At 42.9% G+C, this 18,707-nt stretch overlaps 1 protein-coding gene across 1 annotated transcript in view; it reads right to left on the reverse strand.

Moving 5' to 3' along the window:
• The window catches only part of LOC124714030 (prostaglandin reductase 1-like), a 31,155-nt gene extending 19,581 nt beyond the window's left edge, over positions 1 to 11,574 (reverse strand). Inside the window, exon 1 of the mRNA XM_047242989.1 lies at positions 11,374 to 11,574. Within this exon, the coding sequence (XP_047098945.1) occupies positions 11,374 to 11,574 (201 nt within the window). The remainder of the gene's footprint in view (positions 1 to 11,373) is intronic.
• Between the last annotated feature and the right edge of the window lie 7,133 nt (positions 11,575 to 18,707).

Here is an 18,707-nt window from a genome sequence, read left to right on the forward strand (position 1 = left end):
TGATGAAACATGGATTAGGAACTTCGAACCAGAAACATATCGACAATCCATGGAGTGACGTCACCCTACTTCTCTTGCGAAGGAAAGTTCAAAGCCCCCCCTCTGTCGGTAAAGCCATGGCGAAGTTTTTCTGGGATTCTGAAGGGGTTTTTCTGTTCGATGACCTCTCTCATGGTGCAACGATTAACTATGAAGTCTATTGTGCTGTCCTCAGAGAAATGAGGAAACGACTTCAGCGTGTTCGTCGCTACACAAATGTGCAATGAAGGATGCAATCTACGGGATCAGTAAATGGATTACTGGGTATTGAGCCAGCGTGACGTGGGTTGTAACGTCAACCAGTAGTGGGGTGGTACAATGCAGACATACTGGCCCTTCCAGTAAGGTGGAGTAAGGCAGTCGTATTGTACGGAGATCATATCGAAAACAGGATTTTGTAGCCAAAATGGTGGAGAATGATATGGTGCATTGGAATCCTGAATAAAACAAACCTGCTTTCAGAAAATAAGGTTTTGTATTTTTTAGTGAACGACCCTCGTATTTACTCGGATCTTGTTAAGATTTCAAAGTGGTGAAAGGAAATGTAATGCTGTGTACATCATAAAACGATAAAGAAACGTAGTGTTCTTTGATTATAACATCAATAAGCCACTGTTGGAATCGGTCAACTCGTGGAGTTACCTGGGTATGACAGTTTGTAGGGATGTGAAATGGAGCGATCACATAGGCTCAGTCGGAAGTATAACAAATGCTGGTCTTCGGTTTGCCTGTAGAATACTAAGCAAATGCATTTAATCTACGAATGAGATGGCTGCAAAAATATTATTGCGACCCAGCGTAGAATATTGTTCAATTATAGGTGACTTGTACCAAGTAGGACCAACAGTAACATCATCTACGGAGGAGGACAGCCCGAATGTGTTAGTTGTTTCGAATACAGAGAATGTCATGGAGATGCTGAAGAAATTGAAATGGGAAACGGTTCACGTTAGAAGTGAAAGCCTATTTCAGTAAGTTGCTTTAATTGATGGATCTTGGAATGTAGGACAAACCCCATCCTATCACTCCCGTAAGGATAACGATAACAAGATTGAGGTAATGGCATTACGCGCGGAGGTGTTGAAAAGCTCATCATTCTCGGGGTACACACGTGAATGAAACAGGAAGAAACCCTAATAACTTGCAAAATGGGATTACCCTCTGCTAAGGACTTCTCATAGTTTTTCAGGGTATAGATGTAAATTTAAACGTAGATTTAAATTAGTTACGTTCACGGCAGGGGATTTCGTTTATTGAGAAGAGCCTGTTCCTACCCTCTCGCAATGGGCATAATTTCATAAAAGTTCTTTCTATGTTACTTAATTTTTGGGCCAGAAATTTCTCTCACGTCCATTTTCTGGTATTTTCGGACAAGTAAATTTAGCACATTTCGTTTCCATCCTTCTGTACCACAGCCATAGCTCTCTCGCTTTAGACAGTTACGTTGGAATACCGAATTAACCAGTCATTATAGACTGGAGGATGGTGTGCATTTTGTGTAACACCAATTTATGGAAGCGATATTTTTCAACAAACCATAACTTCTGATTGATGTGTGAACAATACTGTTACTTCGTGCCGGTCATTGGAAGATCAGTCATTGGTAATGCGTCTCGTCGGTGTTACGACGTGGTTTAGAACTCGGAAGTCTCTTCTTCAGCGAGTTCACCCACGGTGATAAGCAAAATCATTCTTCATTATAAATAGCATTTCAGGATCATCATCTCAATGTACAAAATGGCGAAACGATTTTTTCAAATTTCGTTCTAGGGCGGTCTTACGTGAGCCAGTTTTTCTCGGCAGAAACCAGTATATCACCCGTCTTAATGAACGAGCGACAAGGTGGAGAGTGTATACCCATCAGAGCCCGCCTAGTGGTGGGCACAGATTTCTTCGACAGACCAATAGCGTTCTTATCGGTTATTCCGTTCGTATATACTTAACAATTGATTCTGTCAAACTATCTGTTTCACTGCTTCACATTCTTCGTCAGAGGGTACTATGACCATTCGTTAGTTTTTTTTTTTTCGCTCGTTTCCTCATCAGCTAGAGGTGTGGCTTGGTAATCGTGTGCAGTTAGGTTTACTACTGAAATATTTTTATTTCCTGGAAGAAGGCTATTGTGTGTTGTTTAGCAATAAATCTCTGAGTGTTACATTCGTTTCCTACTTATATGTATGTCTGAAACGGATGGCTAGTAGTTGTGCGCATTTAAAATAATGCAGTATGTGTTTTCAGGAGTTGATATGAACTTCCTTAGGCGTTTTGTAACGGAAAGGACTTTCGCAGATCCTGAAGAATACGTAGATGCGTACATTCCCGGAGCACCATTGTGTTCGAAATGGTCCGTGGTATTAATGCTGATGACGTAAAAATGGTGAATTATTGCGGGAAGCTGGCGTTTTGCCATTGTAATGACGGCCTGAAAACTGAAAAACGCAAATATCAAAATACCTTTTGTTGGACGCCACCCTGTTGAATACCAGAGCACATTTCGAAATTCGCAGATGGTCTTATCTCAGCACCGCAGTGATTAGTGTTCGTGCATTCAACAAATATCGACTGTGAGGTACAGTTGACAAGGCATGTAGCGAGCGATCTGTTAAAATCTCTTAACCGTGGAACAGCATTATTGAATACATTCATACGGATCTCGCGGTATCCATGAGTAACCTCAGACGCATGTCAAGAAGGTTTATTCGAACAACGTCACAGTCAGATGTCATCCTCGTTCTTACGAATCTGTCCTTAATGATTTCGTCGCTGATCGGACGGCGTTGTTATTTAGGATATTTGTGGTAAGATCTTATGGAACCAAACTGCTGAGGTCATCGGTCCCTAAGAATACACACTACTTAATCTAACTTAAACCATCTTACGCTATGAACAACACACACACCTATGCCCGAGGGAGGACTCGAGCCTTCGACATGGGGAGCCGCACGGACCGTGACAAGGCGCCTGAGACCAAGCTGCTAATAGTGTTCTTAGCTCTCATTTCCCATTAACGAACTTTTTCTGAACATTCAGTTAAGGAAAGGAGGAGTCGGTAGGAAGTACCTCTTCAGCAAATACTGAAAGTGCTGAAACTCACATCCATTTTTTACATACGAAAGCACGGTGAAGACTGCGTCAGAGTATCCTGTATCCGTCTCATCATTACCAGGCAATGAAAATTGACACTGGGACTTAAGTTGATGCCCAAGTTATCGTCACTGATTGCATACTGATAAAGCTGGTTTATCGTGTCTGTAAGAATGGAAGAAGACAAATTTCTACAGAGATAAGGCAATCACAATAGACGAAGCGGTCGTTGCCACTGTAAACAATACTACTATCCTAAAGGTATTAGAATACGTTTCCAGAGATACAAGACAACGCTATAAAATCCGTAGTCGAAGTTATGGGACTATTTGAATTTTAGTGAAACTGTTGAGTTGACTTGTTTGGCTGCCCAGACCCACACAGTATTTTAGGGCGTTTATTTTATACATCATATGTAACGAATACAACTGGAGACAGGCAGATATGGGAATACGTGTTTAGCGGATATTTTAATACGCCAGTAACCACACTACACGTTTGTGACCATCTATTGACAATTTTCCTTCAATAAATGGTGTCCCAAGTAACGTAATCTCCGGCAATATTTCATAAAGAGGTTAAGATACCAAAATATCGTGTTAAAAATTTCATACTATGCAGCAAGTCAGTGCCGTTACCTCACGTCTAATAAGTTCAACAACGTAACACAATGTTTCATTACTAGGTGTATTTTATTGCGTATGTACTACTGGTAATGTCAAGACAAATGAAATACCGACTATAAATGTCAGTCCTAGGACGTAGTTTTTTGTGTGTTTACAAGTACCGTAATAAAGCTTTAACTAACACTAACAAAAAAAAAGTTGCGTAATTGGTTTTACGTTTACAAGTTTATTTCTGGAATTCTAGTAATCACTGAAACACCGACGAGAAAGTGCTGTAGATAGCTATAAAAATGGCGTAGCAAAATGATAAACAGGAGTCTAATGTGGTAACTGAATTTCTACATTTGAAGAAGAACGAAGTTACAAAATCCAGGCTAAACTGGTGGAGTATATGGCAACAATACACGATTAAATCTATGATGGAGAAAATGAAAATCAATTATGAGTTAATTGTCAACACTCTGTGCAACTTACTGAACCACGACTGTTGAATCCCATTCAAAAAGCTAACCGATCAAGCAGTAGAAACGTTGGAGGTATGTCAGGCCAATCCATGAGACCACTTTTGGCACCTAACACCCCTAGACGGGACTGAGTCTGTTACTATGACGCCGAGGCAAGAGAGAAACGAAGTAGTGGTAAGATGTGGATACAGCACCGCCGAGAATAACGAAGACACAATCGTCATCGGGGAAGGTAATGATGCGTGTGTTTCTTGGAACCTCCATGGTGTTACGGTAACAGGTTAGTCTTGTAAGGAATAAACCATCGAAGGAACATACCACCGAAATCTCTCGACGAGGTTATATGGAAGACTGTCAAAACAAGTCGAAGGAGACGGCCGGTGTGGCCGAGCGGTTCTAGGCGCTTCAGTCTGGAACCGCGAGACCGCTACGGTCACAGGTTCGAATCCTGCCTCGGGCATGGATGTGTGTGACGTCCTTAGGTTAATTCTAGGGGACTGATGATCTCAGATGTTAAGTCACATAGTGCACAGAGCCATTTGAACCAAGTCGAAGGAAGCTGTCCAAGAGAGCATATATGTTCCATGACAACGTCCCAGCTCATTCAATACAGTCAGGACCCAGCCATACATGCCACATCTTTTGGCTGTCAAATTTTGACTCTCGATATGTATTTTACTTGCCTGGCAAGCAGTTAATGATTCCTCTGTCATCTAGGATGGAGAAACCCTGGCGTGGGGTACATTTACACGAAGGCATGGGGGTAATTTACAAGGTGAAATAGTTCTAAGGCAGATTTCTACAACCAAGGACTGCGCCAAACCATGCATCATTCAGAAATGTATGTCACATTGAAATGGGTAATATGTAAAGGACTAAAACCATCATTATTTATCAGTGTCGTATCTTGATTTTCTTAGAGTTGATACAACTTTTTAGTACACCTTGTACGTCATGAACATGTAGATATGAAAACACCGGCAGGGGAGACTGGCGAAAGTTGAAGAAATTAGCGGTTAGCTCCTATTAATAAATTCATTTTAAAGATAACTTTTTTCGCTTTGCACCTATTAAAATGCGTTGTATCTAGTTGCATTAATTTTTATTTTAATCAACTATCAATTTCTTAACCGATTTTACACATTAATGCGAAATCGTCATCTTAACGCAGAATTAAACCAAGATCAAAATACTTACAAAAGTACTGTTAAAAATCGAATGGATATGTTTTTATTCCTAGAACGTATGAGACAATATTACTTCTGCATTGTTGTTAGTTTCTTACTGACCAATTTTCAGTGAAAGTATTTAATATATCACTAAAAGAGTTTTTCATCAACAACGATCAACCACAAATTATCGTATTTAAATTATGTCATCATCTCAGCAGGTGCAGCGTTTGCAACACATTGTCGAGGCTTCAGATGGGGGATCAGCATAGAACGCATTTCACATACAAGACATTGCACTATACTTTCATCAGAATGTTATCTTTATCGTTTTGACCTGTTTTACTCCTCATTGTTTGCTTCCTTAACAATAAACACTATTTTATAGGTAATCTTATTAAAACAAATGGCGACGGCCTTGCCGCAGTGGATACACCGGTTCCCGTCAGATCACCGAAGTTATGCTCTTTCCGACGTGGCCGGCACTTGGATGGGTGACCATCCGGGCCGCCATCCCCCATGCACTGTTGCCATTTGCCGGGGGGCACTCAGCCTCCTGATGCCAACTTAGGAGCTACTCGACCGCATAGTAGCGCCTCCGGTCAAAGAAAACCATCATAACGACCGGGAGATCGGTGCGCTGACCACACGCTCCTCCTACTCGCACCCCCAACTGAGGATGACACGGCGGTCGGATGGTCCCGATGGGCCACTTGTGCCTGAAGACGGAGTGCTTCTGTTAAAATAATTGCGCTTCCCAGTATGCATTTTTCTTTTTACTCATGCATGGCCTTCCTCTAGTCAATGGTTTAAAATCGAAAATAATATGGCAACGTTTCGGCTTTATAGAAACAGCAGTTTTCGAAGGTTCTGGTTCTTTATTATGGCCTACTTGATGTTCACCGGACGTGTCTACAAGTTGGCACATACGTGCTGCAGCCTGATTAGCAGTATTTTATTTTCAGTTTCAGCGTGTATAATGCGTTCTAACAATTCGATAGTAAAATTCTACTAACATCTCAGGAAATCCTAAGAAGTTTCCGTCTTCTGTTAAAACAGCGGACGGGTTGAGGCCATCTGTTCTGACACTGAAACGGAGGATGAACCAGAAACTCCGCAATACTGAACGTCTTTTCCGAAAATAGTTTCACAAAGAAAACTCAAACTATAGTTCCTCCTTAAAATATTCGCGCGAACGACAATATGGCAGTTAGTGGTCAGGAGACAGAAGAGTAAGTCAAATAGTGCCTCAGAGGGAAGGCCTCTGGATCCGACGAGATAGCAATACGATTCCACAGAAAATATACGAAATAAGTCGCACTTCTTGTAACGACAGTGTACGGTAGGTCTCTGAAGGAGGGAAGCGTTCATAAAGATTGGAAAAAAGAACAGATCATTTTCGTTTTCAAGAACGACCGTCGAATGGTTCAAAATGGCTCTGAGCACTATGGGACTTAACATCTCAGGTCATCAGTCCCCTAGAACTTACAAGGGAACCTCCCCATCGCACGCCCCTCAGATTTAGTTATGAGTTGGCACAGTGGATAGGCCTTGAAAAACTGAACACAGATCAATCGAGAAAACAGGAAGAAGTTGTGTGGAACTATGAAAAAATAAGCAAAATATACAAACTGAGTAGTCCATGCGTAAGATAGACAACATCAAGCTTAATTAAGCTCAGGTGCGCCGTGGTCCCATGGTTAGCGTGAGCAGCTGTAGAACGAGAGGTCTTTGGTTCACGTCTTCCCTCAACTGAAAACTTTAATTTTTTTATTTTCGCAAAGTTATGATCTGTCCGTTCGTTCATTGACGTCTCTGTTCACGGTAATAAGTTTAGTGTCTGTGTTTTGCGACCGCACCCCAAAAAAGTGTGATTAGTAGACGAAAGGACGTGCCTCTCCAATGGGAACCGAAAACATTTGATCGCAAGGTCATAGGTCAACCGATTCCTCCACAGGAAAACACGTCTGCTATATTCTGTACGACGCTGGAGACGGCACGTGCGTCACATGACAGGAATATGTTGTCGACCCACCTAACTCGTACACTTAGCGAATGGGTAAAAAGATTCTTCTACCTTGCCCGATTTAGGTTTTATTGTGGATGTGATAATCACTCCCAAAAAAGTGATGAAAACATAAGAGTTTGTCACATAAACTGAAAATGAAAGATTGAACTTTTCACCCGAGGAAAGACTTGAACCTAGGACCTCTTGCTCCGTAGCTGCTCTCGCTAACCACGGGACCTCGGCGCTCCTCGTCTCGCATCGTCCTTAATGTTGCATATCTTCGCATGGACTACTCAGTTTGTATATTTTAGTAATTTTTTTCACAGTTCCACGCAACTTCTTCCTGTTTTATCGACTGATCTGTGTTCAGTTTTTCAAGGCCTATCCACCGTGCCAACTTATAACTAAATCTGTGGGGGGGTGCGATGGGAAGGTTCCCTTGTTAGAACTACTTAAACCTAACTAACCTAAGGACATCACACACATCCATGCCCGAGGCAGGATTCGAACCTGCGACCGTAGCGGTCACGCGGTTCCAGACTGAAGCACCTAGAACCGCTCGGCCACCAGCGGCCGGCACCGTCGAATGGACACACAAAACTATGAACAAGTGTGTCTGATGTTGATTTGTTGTAGGATTCTGAAACGTGTTTTGTGCTCCTGTATTATGAAATTTGTGGACGCCAGAAATATCATCTGTAGGAATCAACATAGCCCAGAAAACAATGCTTGTTTTACACCCAGATTGCTCTGTTCCTGCACGAATCGCAAAAAACAGAAGATGCATTCGCCGAGGTAGCTCGGGTGTTTCTTGACTACCGGTAGGCTTTCGATACATTTGCGCACTGCCACCTAGTGAATCAAATAAGACCTTAATACTACGCGAAACTGTGTAGTTACACGACTGCAGAATAATCACTTGATGAAGTTAATTCCATAAAATATCTAGGAGTGCGAATACTGAACGATTTAAAGGGCAGTGTCCACACAAAATTATTCGCGGGTAACGCTGATGCCAGACTGAGATTCAAGGGAAGAAGTGTCAGGAAATTTAGTCCGTCGACAAAGGAGGTAGCTTATAGAATCATGTTTTGACAAATGGTTGAATATTGTTTGGCGGCCTTGTATCTCTGCCGGATATGCTTGGCATATCAAACAGAGGTGATCCAAAAAAGATCCCCACGTTTCGTCATAGGTTCATTTAGTTCCCTCGGAGGTGCTCAGCCAAATACCAAGGAAGACGCTGCAAAAGAGGCGAACGCATCACAGGTGTGGTCTGCCGTTTAAGTTCCTAGAGCGTACGTTCCTAGACGAGTCAATCTATGCATTGCTTCCTCCCATATAGATCTCGCGAAAAGCGCATGACGATAAAACGGGAGAGACTGAAGCCCACAGAGAAACTAACCAGCAATCATTCTTCCCGCGAGCCACTCGTCACTGGAACAGACGCTTGTACTCAAAATACCCTCCGCCACGCACCATAAGAGGGCTTGTAGAGTATAGATGTACACTATGTCATCAAAAGCATCCGGACACGCCCAAAAACATACGTTTTTCATATTAGGTGTATTGTGCTGCCACCTAGTGCCAGGTACTCTATATCAACGACCCCGTCAGTTCAAAAATGGCTCTGAGCACTATGGGACTCAACTGCTGAGGTCATTAGTCCCCTAGAACTTAGAACTAGTTAAACCTAACTAACCTAAGGACATCACAAACATCCATGCCCGAGGCAGGATTCGAACCTGCGACCGTAGCGGTCTTGCGATTCCAGACTGACCCCGTCAGTGATTACACATAGTAAGAGAGCGGAATGGGGCGCTCCGTGGAACCCACGGACTTGGAACGTGGTCAGGTGATTGGATGTCACTTGTCATACGTCTGTACGTGAGATTTCCACACTCCTAAACGTCCCTAGGTCCACTGTTTCAGAGGCGATAGTGAAGTGGAAATGTTAAGGGACACATACAGCAGAAAATCGAACAGGCCGATCTCGTCTGTTGAATGACAGAGACCGTCGGCAGTTGCAGAGAGTCGTAACGTGTAATAGGCAGACATCTATCCAGACCATTACATAGGAATTCCAAACGGCATCAGGATATACTGCAAGTACTATGACAGTTAGGTGCCGGCCAGTGTGGCCGAGTGGTTCTAGGCGCTTCAGTCTGGAACCGCGCGACTACTACGGTCGCAGGTTCGAATCTTGCCTTGGGCATAGATGTGTGTGATGTCCTTACGTTAGTTAGGTTTAAGAAGTTCTAAGTTCTAGGGGACTGATGACCTCAGATGTTAAGTCCCATGGTGCTCAGAGCCATTTGAACCATTTGAACAGTTAGGTGGGTGGAGAGAAAACTTGGATTTCAAGGTCGAGTGGCTGCTCATAAACCAAACATCGAGCCGGTAAATGCCAAACGACGCTTCGCTTGGGGTAAAGAGCGTAAACATTGGACCATTGAACAGTGAAAAAACGTTGTGTGGAGTGACGAATCACAGTACATAATGTGGCGATCCGATGGCACGGTGTGTCAATTGCAAATGCCCGGTAAACGTCATCTGCCAGGGTGTGTATTGCCAACACTAAAATTCGGAGGCGGTGGTGTTATGGTGTGGTCCTGTTTTTCATGGAGGGGATTTTGCACCATATATTGTTTTGCGTGGCAATATTACAGCACAGGCCTACACTGATGTTTTAAGCGCCTTCTTGCTTTCCACTGATGAAAAGTAATTCGGGGATGGCGATTGCATCTTTCAACATGATCGAGCACCTGTTCATAACGGACCTCCTGTGGGGGAGTGGTTACACGACAATAACGTCCCTGTAATGGACTGGCCTGCACAGAATCCTGACCTGAGTCCTATAGAACACCTTTGGGATGTTTTGGAACGCCGACTGGTGCCAGGCCTCACCGACCGACATCGATGCCTCTACTTAGTGAAGCACTCCGTGAAGAATGGGCTGCCATTGCCCGATAAACCTTCAAGCACCTGACTGAACGCATCCCTGCGACAGTGGAAGCTGTCATCATGGCTAATGGTGGGCCAAAACAATATTGAATTCCAGCATTACTGATGGAGGGTGCCATGAACTTGTAAGTCGTTTTCAGCCAGGTGTCCGGACACTTCTGATCACATAGTGTAGATGCAGATGTAGATTTCCGTTACAAGAACACGACGTGTGGTTTTTTCAGCAGCAAAGTCATTTTAATTAAATATTCTTTGAACGAAGTAACGGCTTCATTAACTATAACTTCACTAAAATAAGCAGTGCTCAGTTTCTGAAGAAGGCATCTTTTCCTATACAACTTACCCACTCGTCTATGTTAAAAATGCATGTTTCTTCATTTAAGGATGACAAGAATAAACCATGCGTACATAGTGTCCGTGAAACGGATACTGCTTGCTTAGTGACACATAACAGACAATAACAAACTATGTTGCTAGATACTCCACAAGTGCTTAAGTTGAATGTCTTGAAAATCATAAAACGCGAAGCAGTGACACGACATTTACATTGCTCACACCGGACTGGTGACAGCGAATTCACTGTGTTCCACGTTGATATGTATTGGCAGTATTCGTTCTGTGTTGCTCCCTAAAAGTCTGAACTTAAACTACGTGTTTTGTCTTCTTAACTCTCTCGTTAACTTGTCATGGTTCCAATGAAACTCAGATTCCTACATTTCGACAGGTCTGATAAAGTCTCATGTGTATTTCTGCTATGACCGGTGCATTTAAGACCTTCAGAAGAAATGACTTTTTCATAAGTGAAAATATTTTACTCCTCTAAATAAATCTGACGGAAACATTAGTCTTTCAAATAACCAGCAACTGTTCTGTGCTTCTTGCCTGCTGTAACAATATTTGAAGATTACAGAGAAAGAAGGGGGAAGTACACAAGTACGATAAGAATTGGAAGCCTAATGCTTCTAGTCAGGACAATAAGAATGGACATCATTTAGTTTCATCTTCTTGATGAAGCATACCTGTGATCCGATCATGGTGGCGCCGACCTTGTGCCTCTGTGAGTACGCCCTCTGGTACGGGTCCACGCTGATGTATTCTGCTTCGCACAGTATTTGGCCATCCTGTAGCGCCGGCAGTTCTTCGGTCTCGATTTTGAAGTCGGTGACTTTGGGCTCTCCCTTGAAGAGACTCGCGATGACGATTTTTCGTCCCTTCGGCATCACTGGTGGCTTCTGACCTGCGCGGTAGGAAAGACGACGAAGCTAAGCAGTTGTCAACCGACTAGCGGTACGGTGTCGTGTTAAGATGACGCACTGGTTCGCTACCAGCGGCCGAGTTACTTTGCGTGAGGTTTTATGCCGGCGTTTAGTGAGATAAGGAGATAACGTAGAGCGCCCCATATTAGATAAGTCGATAGTCACGCATTCACCGGCTGCCCATATCAGCCCACTTCTCTGTAACAATAGCACGACAGGCAGAAGCGTGCGCGACATCCGTAAATGTATGCTCCAGATTGCTTGATGATCCTGTCGAGCGAATGAATGTCGCGGCTTTCATTTACGTAATTCTTGAGATCCACCTATTTGCCCCTCGAATAAATTAAAATTGACAAAAAAATGGCAAATTTCTAACTAAAATATCATACATTTCAAAATTTACTAGTAACATATAAAATTTTGAACAACGGTTTGGCACCACATGATTTATAAGGTAGGTTACCTTCTATTATAGAAGGGCTACAGCGAGCACGCAGAAGTACCGCAACACGACGTATCCTTGACTCGACTATTGTCTGAAGTAGTGCTGGAGAGAACTGACTCCATGAATCCAGCAGGGCTGTCTATAAATCCGTAACAGTACAATGGGGTAGAGGTCTCGTCTGAACAGCTCGTTGTAAGGCATCTCAGATATGCTCAATAATATTTATGATTGGTGGTTTGGTGCCCAGTGGAAGTGTTTAAATTCAGAAGCGTGTTCCTGGAGTCACTCTGTAGCAGTTCTGGACGTGTAGGGTGTCGCATTGTCCTGCTGGAACTTCCCAAGTCCGCCGCAATGCACAATGCGCATGAATGGATGCAGGTGATTAGACAGAATGCTCACGTACGTGTCACCTATCAGAGTCGTATCTAACAGTATGGGGGGTCTCATATTACTCCAACTGCACACACACCACACCATTACAGAGCCTCCACCAGCTTGAACAGTCCCTTGCTGACATGCAGCCTCCATCAATCCGTGAAGTTGTCTCCATACCCGAACACGTCCATCCGCTCTATACAATTTGAAACACGACTCGTCCGACAAGGCAACATGTTTCGAGTCATCAACAGTCCAATGTCGGTGTTGACGGACTGAGGAGACGAGTAAAACTTTGTGTCGTGCATTCACCAATGGAACTCGAGTGGGCCTTCAGTTCCGAAAGCCCATTTCGATGATGTTTCGTTGAATGGTTCGCATGCTGACAATTGTTGATGGCCCAGAATTGAAATCTGCAGCAACTGACTCAAGCGTTGCACTTCTGTCACGTTGAACGATTCTCTTCAGTCGTTGGCCCCGATATTGCAGGGTCTTTTTCCGGCCGCAGCAATGTCTGAGATTTGATGTTATACGGAATTTACTGATATTTATGGTAAACACGTGGAATGGTCGTACGGGAGAATCCCCACTTCATTGCTACCTCGGAGATGCTGTGTGCCATCGCTCGTGCACCGACTGTAACACCACGTTCAGACTCGCTTAAATCTTGATAACCTGCCAGTGTAGCAGCAGGAACCGAACTAACAACCGCGCCAGACATTTGTTGTCTTACGTAGGCATTGCCGACTAAAGCGCCGTATTTTACCTGTGTAAATATCTCTGTATCCGAATACGTACGCCTATGCGAGTTTCTTTGGTGCTTCAATGTATAATCAGCTTGTGATGCAATGAAGGAAAGTACATCCACTCCACCACGTGAATACTAGCTGGTTTTAACATTGAGGTAGGTGAAACTGAACTATTACAATTTTAATTCACGAAGTTATACGCAGTAACACAGCAAATTCGTGGTATATTAACCTTGTTTGCAATGGGGACTGAACCGGAAGTTTCGTTTTATCTGATTCATGTTGAATTGAAACATAGTTATCACAGCAATAACGAGTCCTTCATGTATTACAAGCCTGCCTCATTTTACCAGTGGCTTTCCGAAGAGATCAGAGGAACCGACAGAATTTCCGGGCGCCATCTTTCTCGTAGGTTGGAAAACTGCCCCTAATGGTGGAAGCATTATCGTTGATCCACAACATGAGGATAGAGATGTCAATGGAAATCACGCCATTTAACACATGTAATACGCATTCACGGCGAACGTGGATTTTTATTGAAACAGATCCGATAATATTGTCTCTATCGGCAAAAAATTTAAGGGGACTGGTCGAGGAGAGGTGACCACGACTTTGAACTTAAGTAATTACAGGCTGCATCAAACCAAATCATGAAACGTGTTACATGGCAAGTAATGCATAGCTTTCTGGTTGGTTACGAATGTTGTATCCTATTTGGGGACAACTATGTATCAGAAATCATTTCAGGTTATTCACATTTAATTGTAGTATCTCGTTAGACGAGTAGTTTTACATGAACATTGTACATGCACATACTTAAACAGCAAATTAACGTTGGTCTTACGAGCAAAAAATGAAAATATTAATAATTGTTTCGCAATCTGAAATCTCCCTCACTCTATGCTCAAAAACAAGCTAAATATTGAAAACTATTCAAAAGCTAAGATTCCACAAAAAGTTTTATTCAAGACAACCGGTTTCAACAGTCTTAGCTGTCATCCTCAAGTCTTAAAAATATTTTTGTAGTAAGACATGTTCATTTTACGCTGAACGTCATGCACAATATGTCAAGTGGATAAAACTCAGCACTTCATAAGCGTTTGCCATTACTAAAAAGTTTATAATGTGCTGAAATTTATCCACTTGTCATCATGTGCATGAAGTTCAGCGTAAAATAAAAAAATGCTTAAAATCTGAGCATGAGAGCTAAGACTGCTGCAACCAGTTGTCTTGAATAAATGCGATCGTGGCTTTTGAGTGATTTTAAACAATTAGAAAAATCGCACTTAAATACTCTTATAATGAGAAAAGTCGAGTTAAATATTGGCAGGTTAATGTTTTAATCATAAGGCAAAAGATAAATCAACTTAAGGATTAGGCCGAAAAGGCGTTAATCTTCCAGGAATGTTATTACAACCTCCACTCGATGAGTGAAATAGCTAGCCAGCAAGATAGGAGGATTGTACTGAATAGATGTTTAGCTAAACTTCAGTTTCTGATTATATTAAGAGTTTGAATACGACTGAATGTAGAATTCGATACGTTCATGCGCTTGAAGGTTTGATGTCTTCTAGAAATTATAACAGCTACTATTGGCTACTGAAACCGTATAGTCGATTCAATCTGAAATCTGGCTACCAGCGTAATCACTAATAACTGCAGCAAAAGAGAAATGGGGGACAGGTTACGCATAGTGGTGCAAGAGGTTCGCCCATTCAGGCGTGAAAAGCTCTCAAGACGAACTGGAATATTCCGAGGATCAAGTTCCAAAAACTCCTCTTCAGTCACGTTCTGATATTTCTGTTACACTTGTTTCAATGCAGGGCTTTCTGAGCGACGTGTCTGAATGGGCTCTCTCCTTATCGCTAGAAGGCATTACCGCGCTGTTGACATTTCTGTCGCACGACATTCATGAGACCTACTCGTATATAAGTAGGAATCTGTGGAGCCACAACAGAGAGAAGACGCCGGTTTCTCACTCACAGTCGCAATGTTGCAGCAGACGAGGAAAATCTATTTCAATGAATCTTCACCAACATTCCGCCAGCTATCTTAGGGTGTGTAGCAGAGAATACTTTTGGTACCACTCGCATTTTCCATTTTTCTACACAATTTACGAATGGTGGGGTGTGCTCTAATTTTTCAGATTTCTTCGACGTGCTCATTTCGCGAGACGTAAGTGTGACGAATTAATTTGTTGCCAGACTCGAAGTTTCAGCAGTAACCTTTTCCGCCATACACAGTGCCCCTTTTGTTGGGGCAGGAATAGAATGTTGTTGGGCATCTTCGTAACGATACCACGCTTACTGACGCGACAATGACAAAATATGTTGCTCTTCATAGTGCTTTTCTATGTCTTCTGTTAATACGTCATACTAGGTACCAGACTGATAAACAGTGCTTAAGAATCTCTTGAAAATTATTTTGTGAGCCATATCTTTCGTGGATGTAGTAAGTTTTCTTAAGATCCCTCCAATCAATTTCTGTCTGGAATTTTCTTATTGTGGGGTTTATTTCATTTTATTCAGCCTTACAGAGATTTTCCGCCAATAGCGTATTCCTACAGTAATGGATCTTCTCCCAAGTTTACGTGCAATACGTTACGTTTATTTACGTTTAGGGTCTACTGCCGGTCCGTCTACCTACCGTCAAATCTCCACAGATCTTCCTGCACTTCACTGCAACCCTCTAGTGTTGGAACCCTTCCTGTAGGGAACTTCCGTCTTCAATAAGCCTCAAACAGCTTCCCAACTTATGCATACGAGATCATTTATAGACTGATTACCCAGAACGTTATGACCACCTACCATAGCTGATATGTCGACCTTTGGAACGGATAACAGCGGCGACCGTCGTTGCGTGGAAGCAATGGGGCCATCGTAGGTCGCTGGAGGGAGTTGGCACCACACCTGCACACACAAGTCAACTAAATACCATAAAATTCGTTGAGAGTGGGGGTGGGGGGGGGGAGAGATGAGCTCTGACGTCATGTTCAATCACATTCCAGATATGCTGGATCGGGATCAGATTTGGTGAGTTCCATGGTCAGCGCACGAATTAAAACTTGCCAGTGTGTTGCTAGAACCACTCCACCATACACCTGCACATGTGACGTTTCGAACTATCTTGCTTAAAACTGACACTGCCTTTGGAAACACCAGCTCATGAAGTGATGTACACGGTCTTCCACCAGCGTACGATACTGCCTGGCCGCCAATGTGCCTTGTATCAACTTCGCTGGACTTATGGACTTCCGCAGAGCATAAAGGAGCCGCCGACAACTCATGTTCGTGTCGCAGTACAAGTGGCAAGGAGCTGTTCCCCTGGTAAAAGACCGATTCCCCCCTCCCATCGGCATGATTAAGAAGATTTTGGCGTCCATCAGACGATGCAACGCTCTGCAACTTCATCAACTTCAAGTACCGATGGTTACGTGCCCATTTCAGCCGTACTAACCGATGTCGTGCATTTAACATTGGCACATGCATAGACCTTCGGCTGCGGAGGCCCATCATTAGGAGTGTTCGGTGCACTTTGGATACAGACACACTTGTACTCTGCCCAGAATTAATGTATGACGTTAGTTCAACAACAGGTCACCATCTGTCCTGTTTCAGAAGTCTGCTCAGCCTACGACGTCAGAAGTCTGTAATGAGCGGTGGCCGTCCAACCCCACGAAGTATGGACGTGGTTTCACCTTTGTTTCGCCACGTGTTCAATACACTCAAAACAGCATCCGTCGAACACTCGACAGGCCGTGCAGTTTCTGAAATGCTTGTGCCGAACCTCCAGGCCATCACCATCCGATCTCAGCCAGATTCAGATTTATCTCTCGCTTTCACCACACTACACATAGACAACACGCTCACTGATATTAAGTGCACCTTGCGTTTGCCTGACTAGCAGTCATTCCTCGCCTGGTGACACTGCTATCGGCTGGACGGGATTACATCGAATGTGGGTCAGTGTTCATAATGTTCTGGCTAATCAATGAATCAATGGAGTAGCAATAATCAAGTCCTAATGTGGACTCAGGGTCGATTGATATGTCAATGTGAAGTAACGCAGATGGATGAAACTGGGATAATGCATTTGAAGAATTGCTAAGATTTAGTGCATAAAATAACTGAAAGAAATGTCCAATCAGACGATCAGATATGACATGTTAATAACAAACAATAATTTCACTGAAGTCATTGTGATTTATATTGGTTTCTCGAAATAACGAAAGGTGTAGTATAGGGTGTGTGATTATTATCGCAATGCATATTCTGTAAAGTGCTTCCACACTGACCACAAGGTAGGTAAAGCGTTCTTTTGGTTCTTGTTGTTGTGGTATTCAGTCTAGAGACTGGTGTGATGCAGCTCTCCATGCAGTTCTATCCTGTGCAAGCTTCTTCATCTCCAAGTACCTACTGCAACCTACATCCTTCTGAATCTGCTTAGTGTATCCGTCTCTAGGTCTCCCTCTACGATTTTTACCCTCTTCGCTGCCCTCCAAAACTAGATTGGTGGTCTCTTGATGCCTCAGAACATGACCTACCAACCGATCCCTTCTTCTAGTCAAGTTGTGCCACAAACTTCTCTTCTCCCCAATTCTATTCAATACTTCCTCATTAGTTATGTGATCTACCCATCTAATCTCCAGCATTCTTCTGTAGCACCACATTTCGAAAGCCTCTATTCCCTTCTTGTCCAGACTATTTATCGTCCATGTTTCGCTTCCATACATGGCTACACTCCATACAAATACTTCCAGAAACGACTTCCTGACACTTAAATCTATGCTCGATGTTAACGAATTTCTCTTTTTCAGAAACGCTTTCCTTGTATTGCCAGTCTACATTTTATATCCTCTCTGCAACGACCATCATCAGTCATTTTGCTCCCCAAATAGCAAAACTCCTTTACTACTTTAGGTGTCTCATTTACTAATATAATTCCCTCAGCATCACCTGACTTGATTCGACTACATTCCATTATCCTCGTTTTACTTTGGTTGACGTTCATCTTACATCCTTCTTTCAAAACAGTGTCTATTTCGTTCAACCGCTCTTCCTAGTCCTTTGCTGTCTCAGACAGAATTACAATCTCATCGGCGATCCTCAAAGTTTTTATTTCTTCTCCATGGATTTTAATATCTGCTCCGAATTTTTCTTTTCTTTGCTTTACTGCTTGCTCAATATACAGATTTAACAACATTGGGGAGAGGCTACAACCCTGTCTTACCCCTTCCCAACCACTGTTGCCCTTTCGTGCCCCTCAACTCTTATAACTGCCATCTGGTTTCCGTACAAATTGTATATAGGATTTCGCTCCCTGTATTTTACCTCTGCCACCTTCAGAATTTGAAGGAGAGTATTCCAGTCAACATTATCAAAAGCTTTCTCTTAGTTTACAAATGCTAGAAACGTAGGTTTGCCTTTCCTTAATCTTTCTTCTAAGAGAAGTCGTAGGGTCAGTATTGCCTCACGTGTTCCAATATTTCTACGGAATCCAAACTGATCTTTCCAGAGGACGGCTTCTAC

This window comes from Schistocerca piceifrons, chromosome 1 (assembly GCF_021461385.2).
Source record: "Schistocerca piceifrons isolate TAMUIC-IGC-003096 chromosome 1, iqSchPice1.1, whole genome shotgun sequence".
NCBI classification, from domain to species: domain Eukaryota; kingdom Metazoa; phylum Arthropoda; class Insecta; order Orthoptera; family Acrididae; genus Schistocerca; species Schistocerca piceifrons.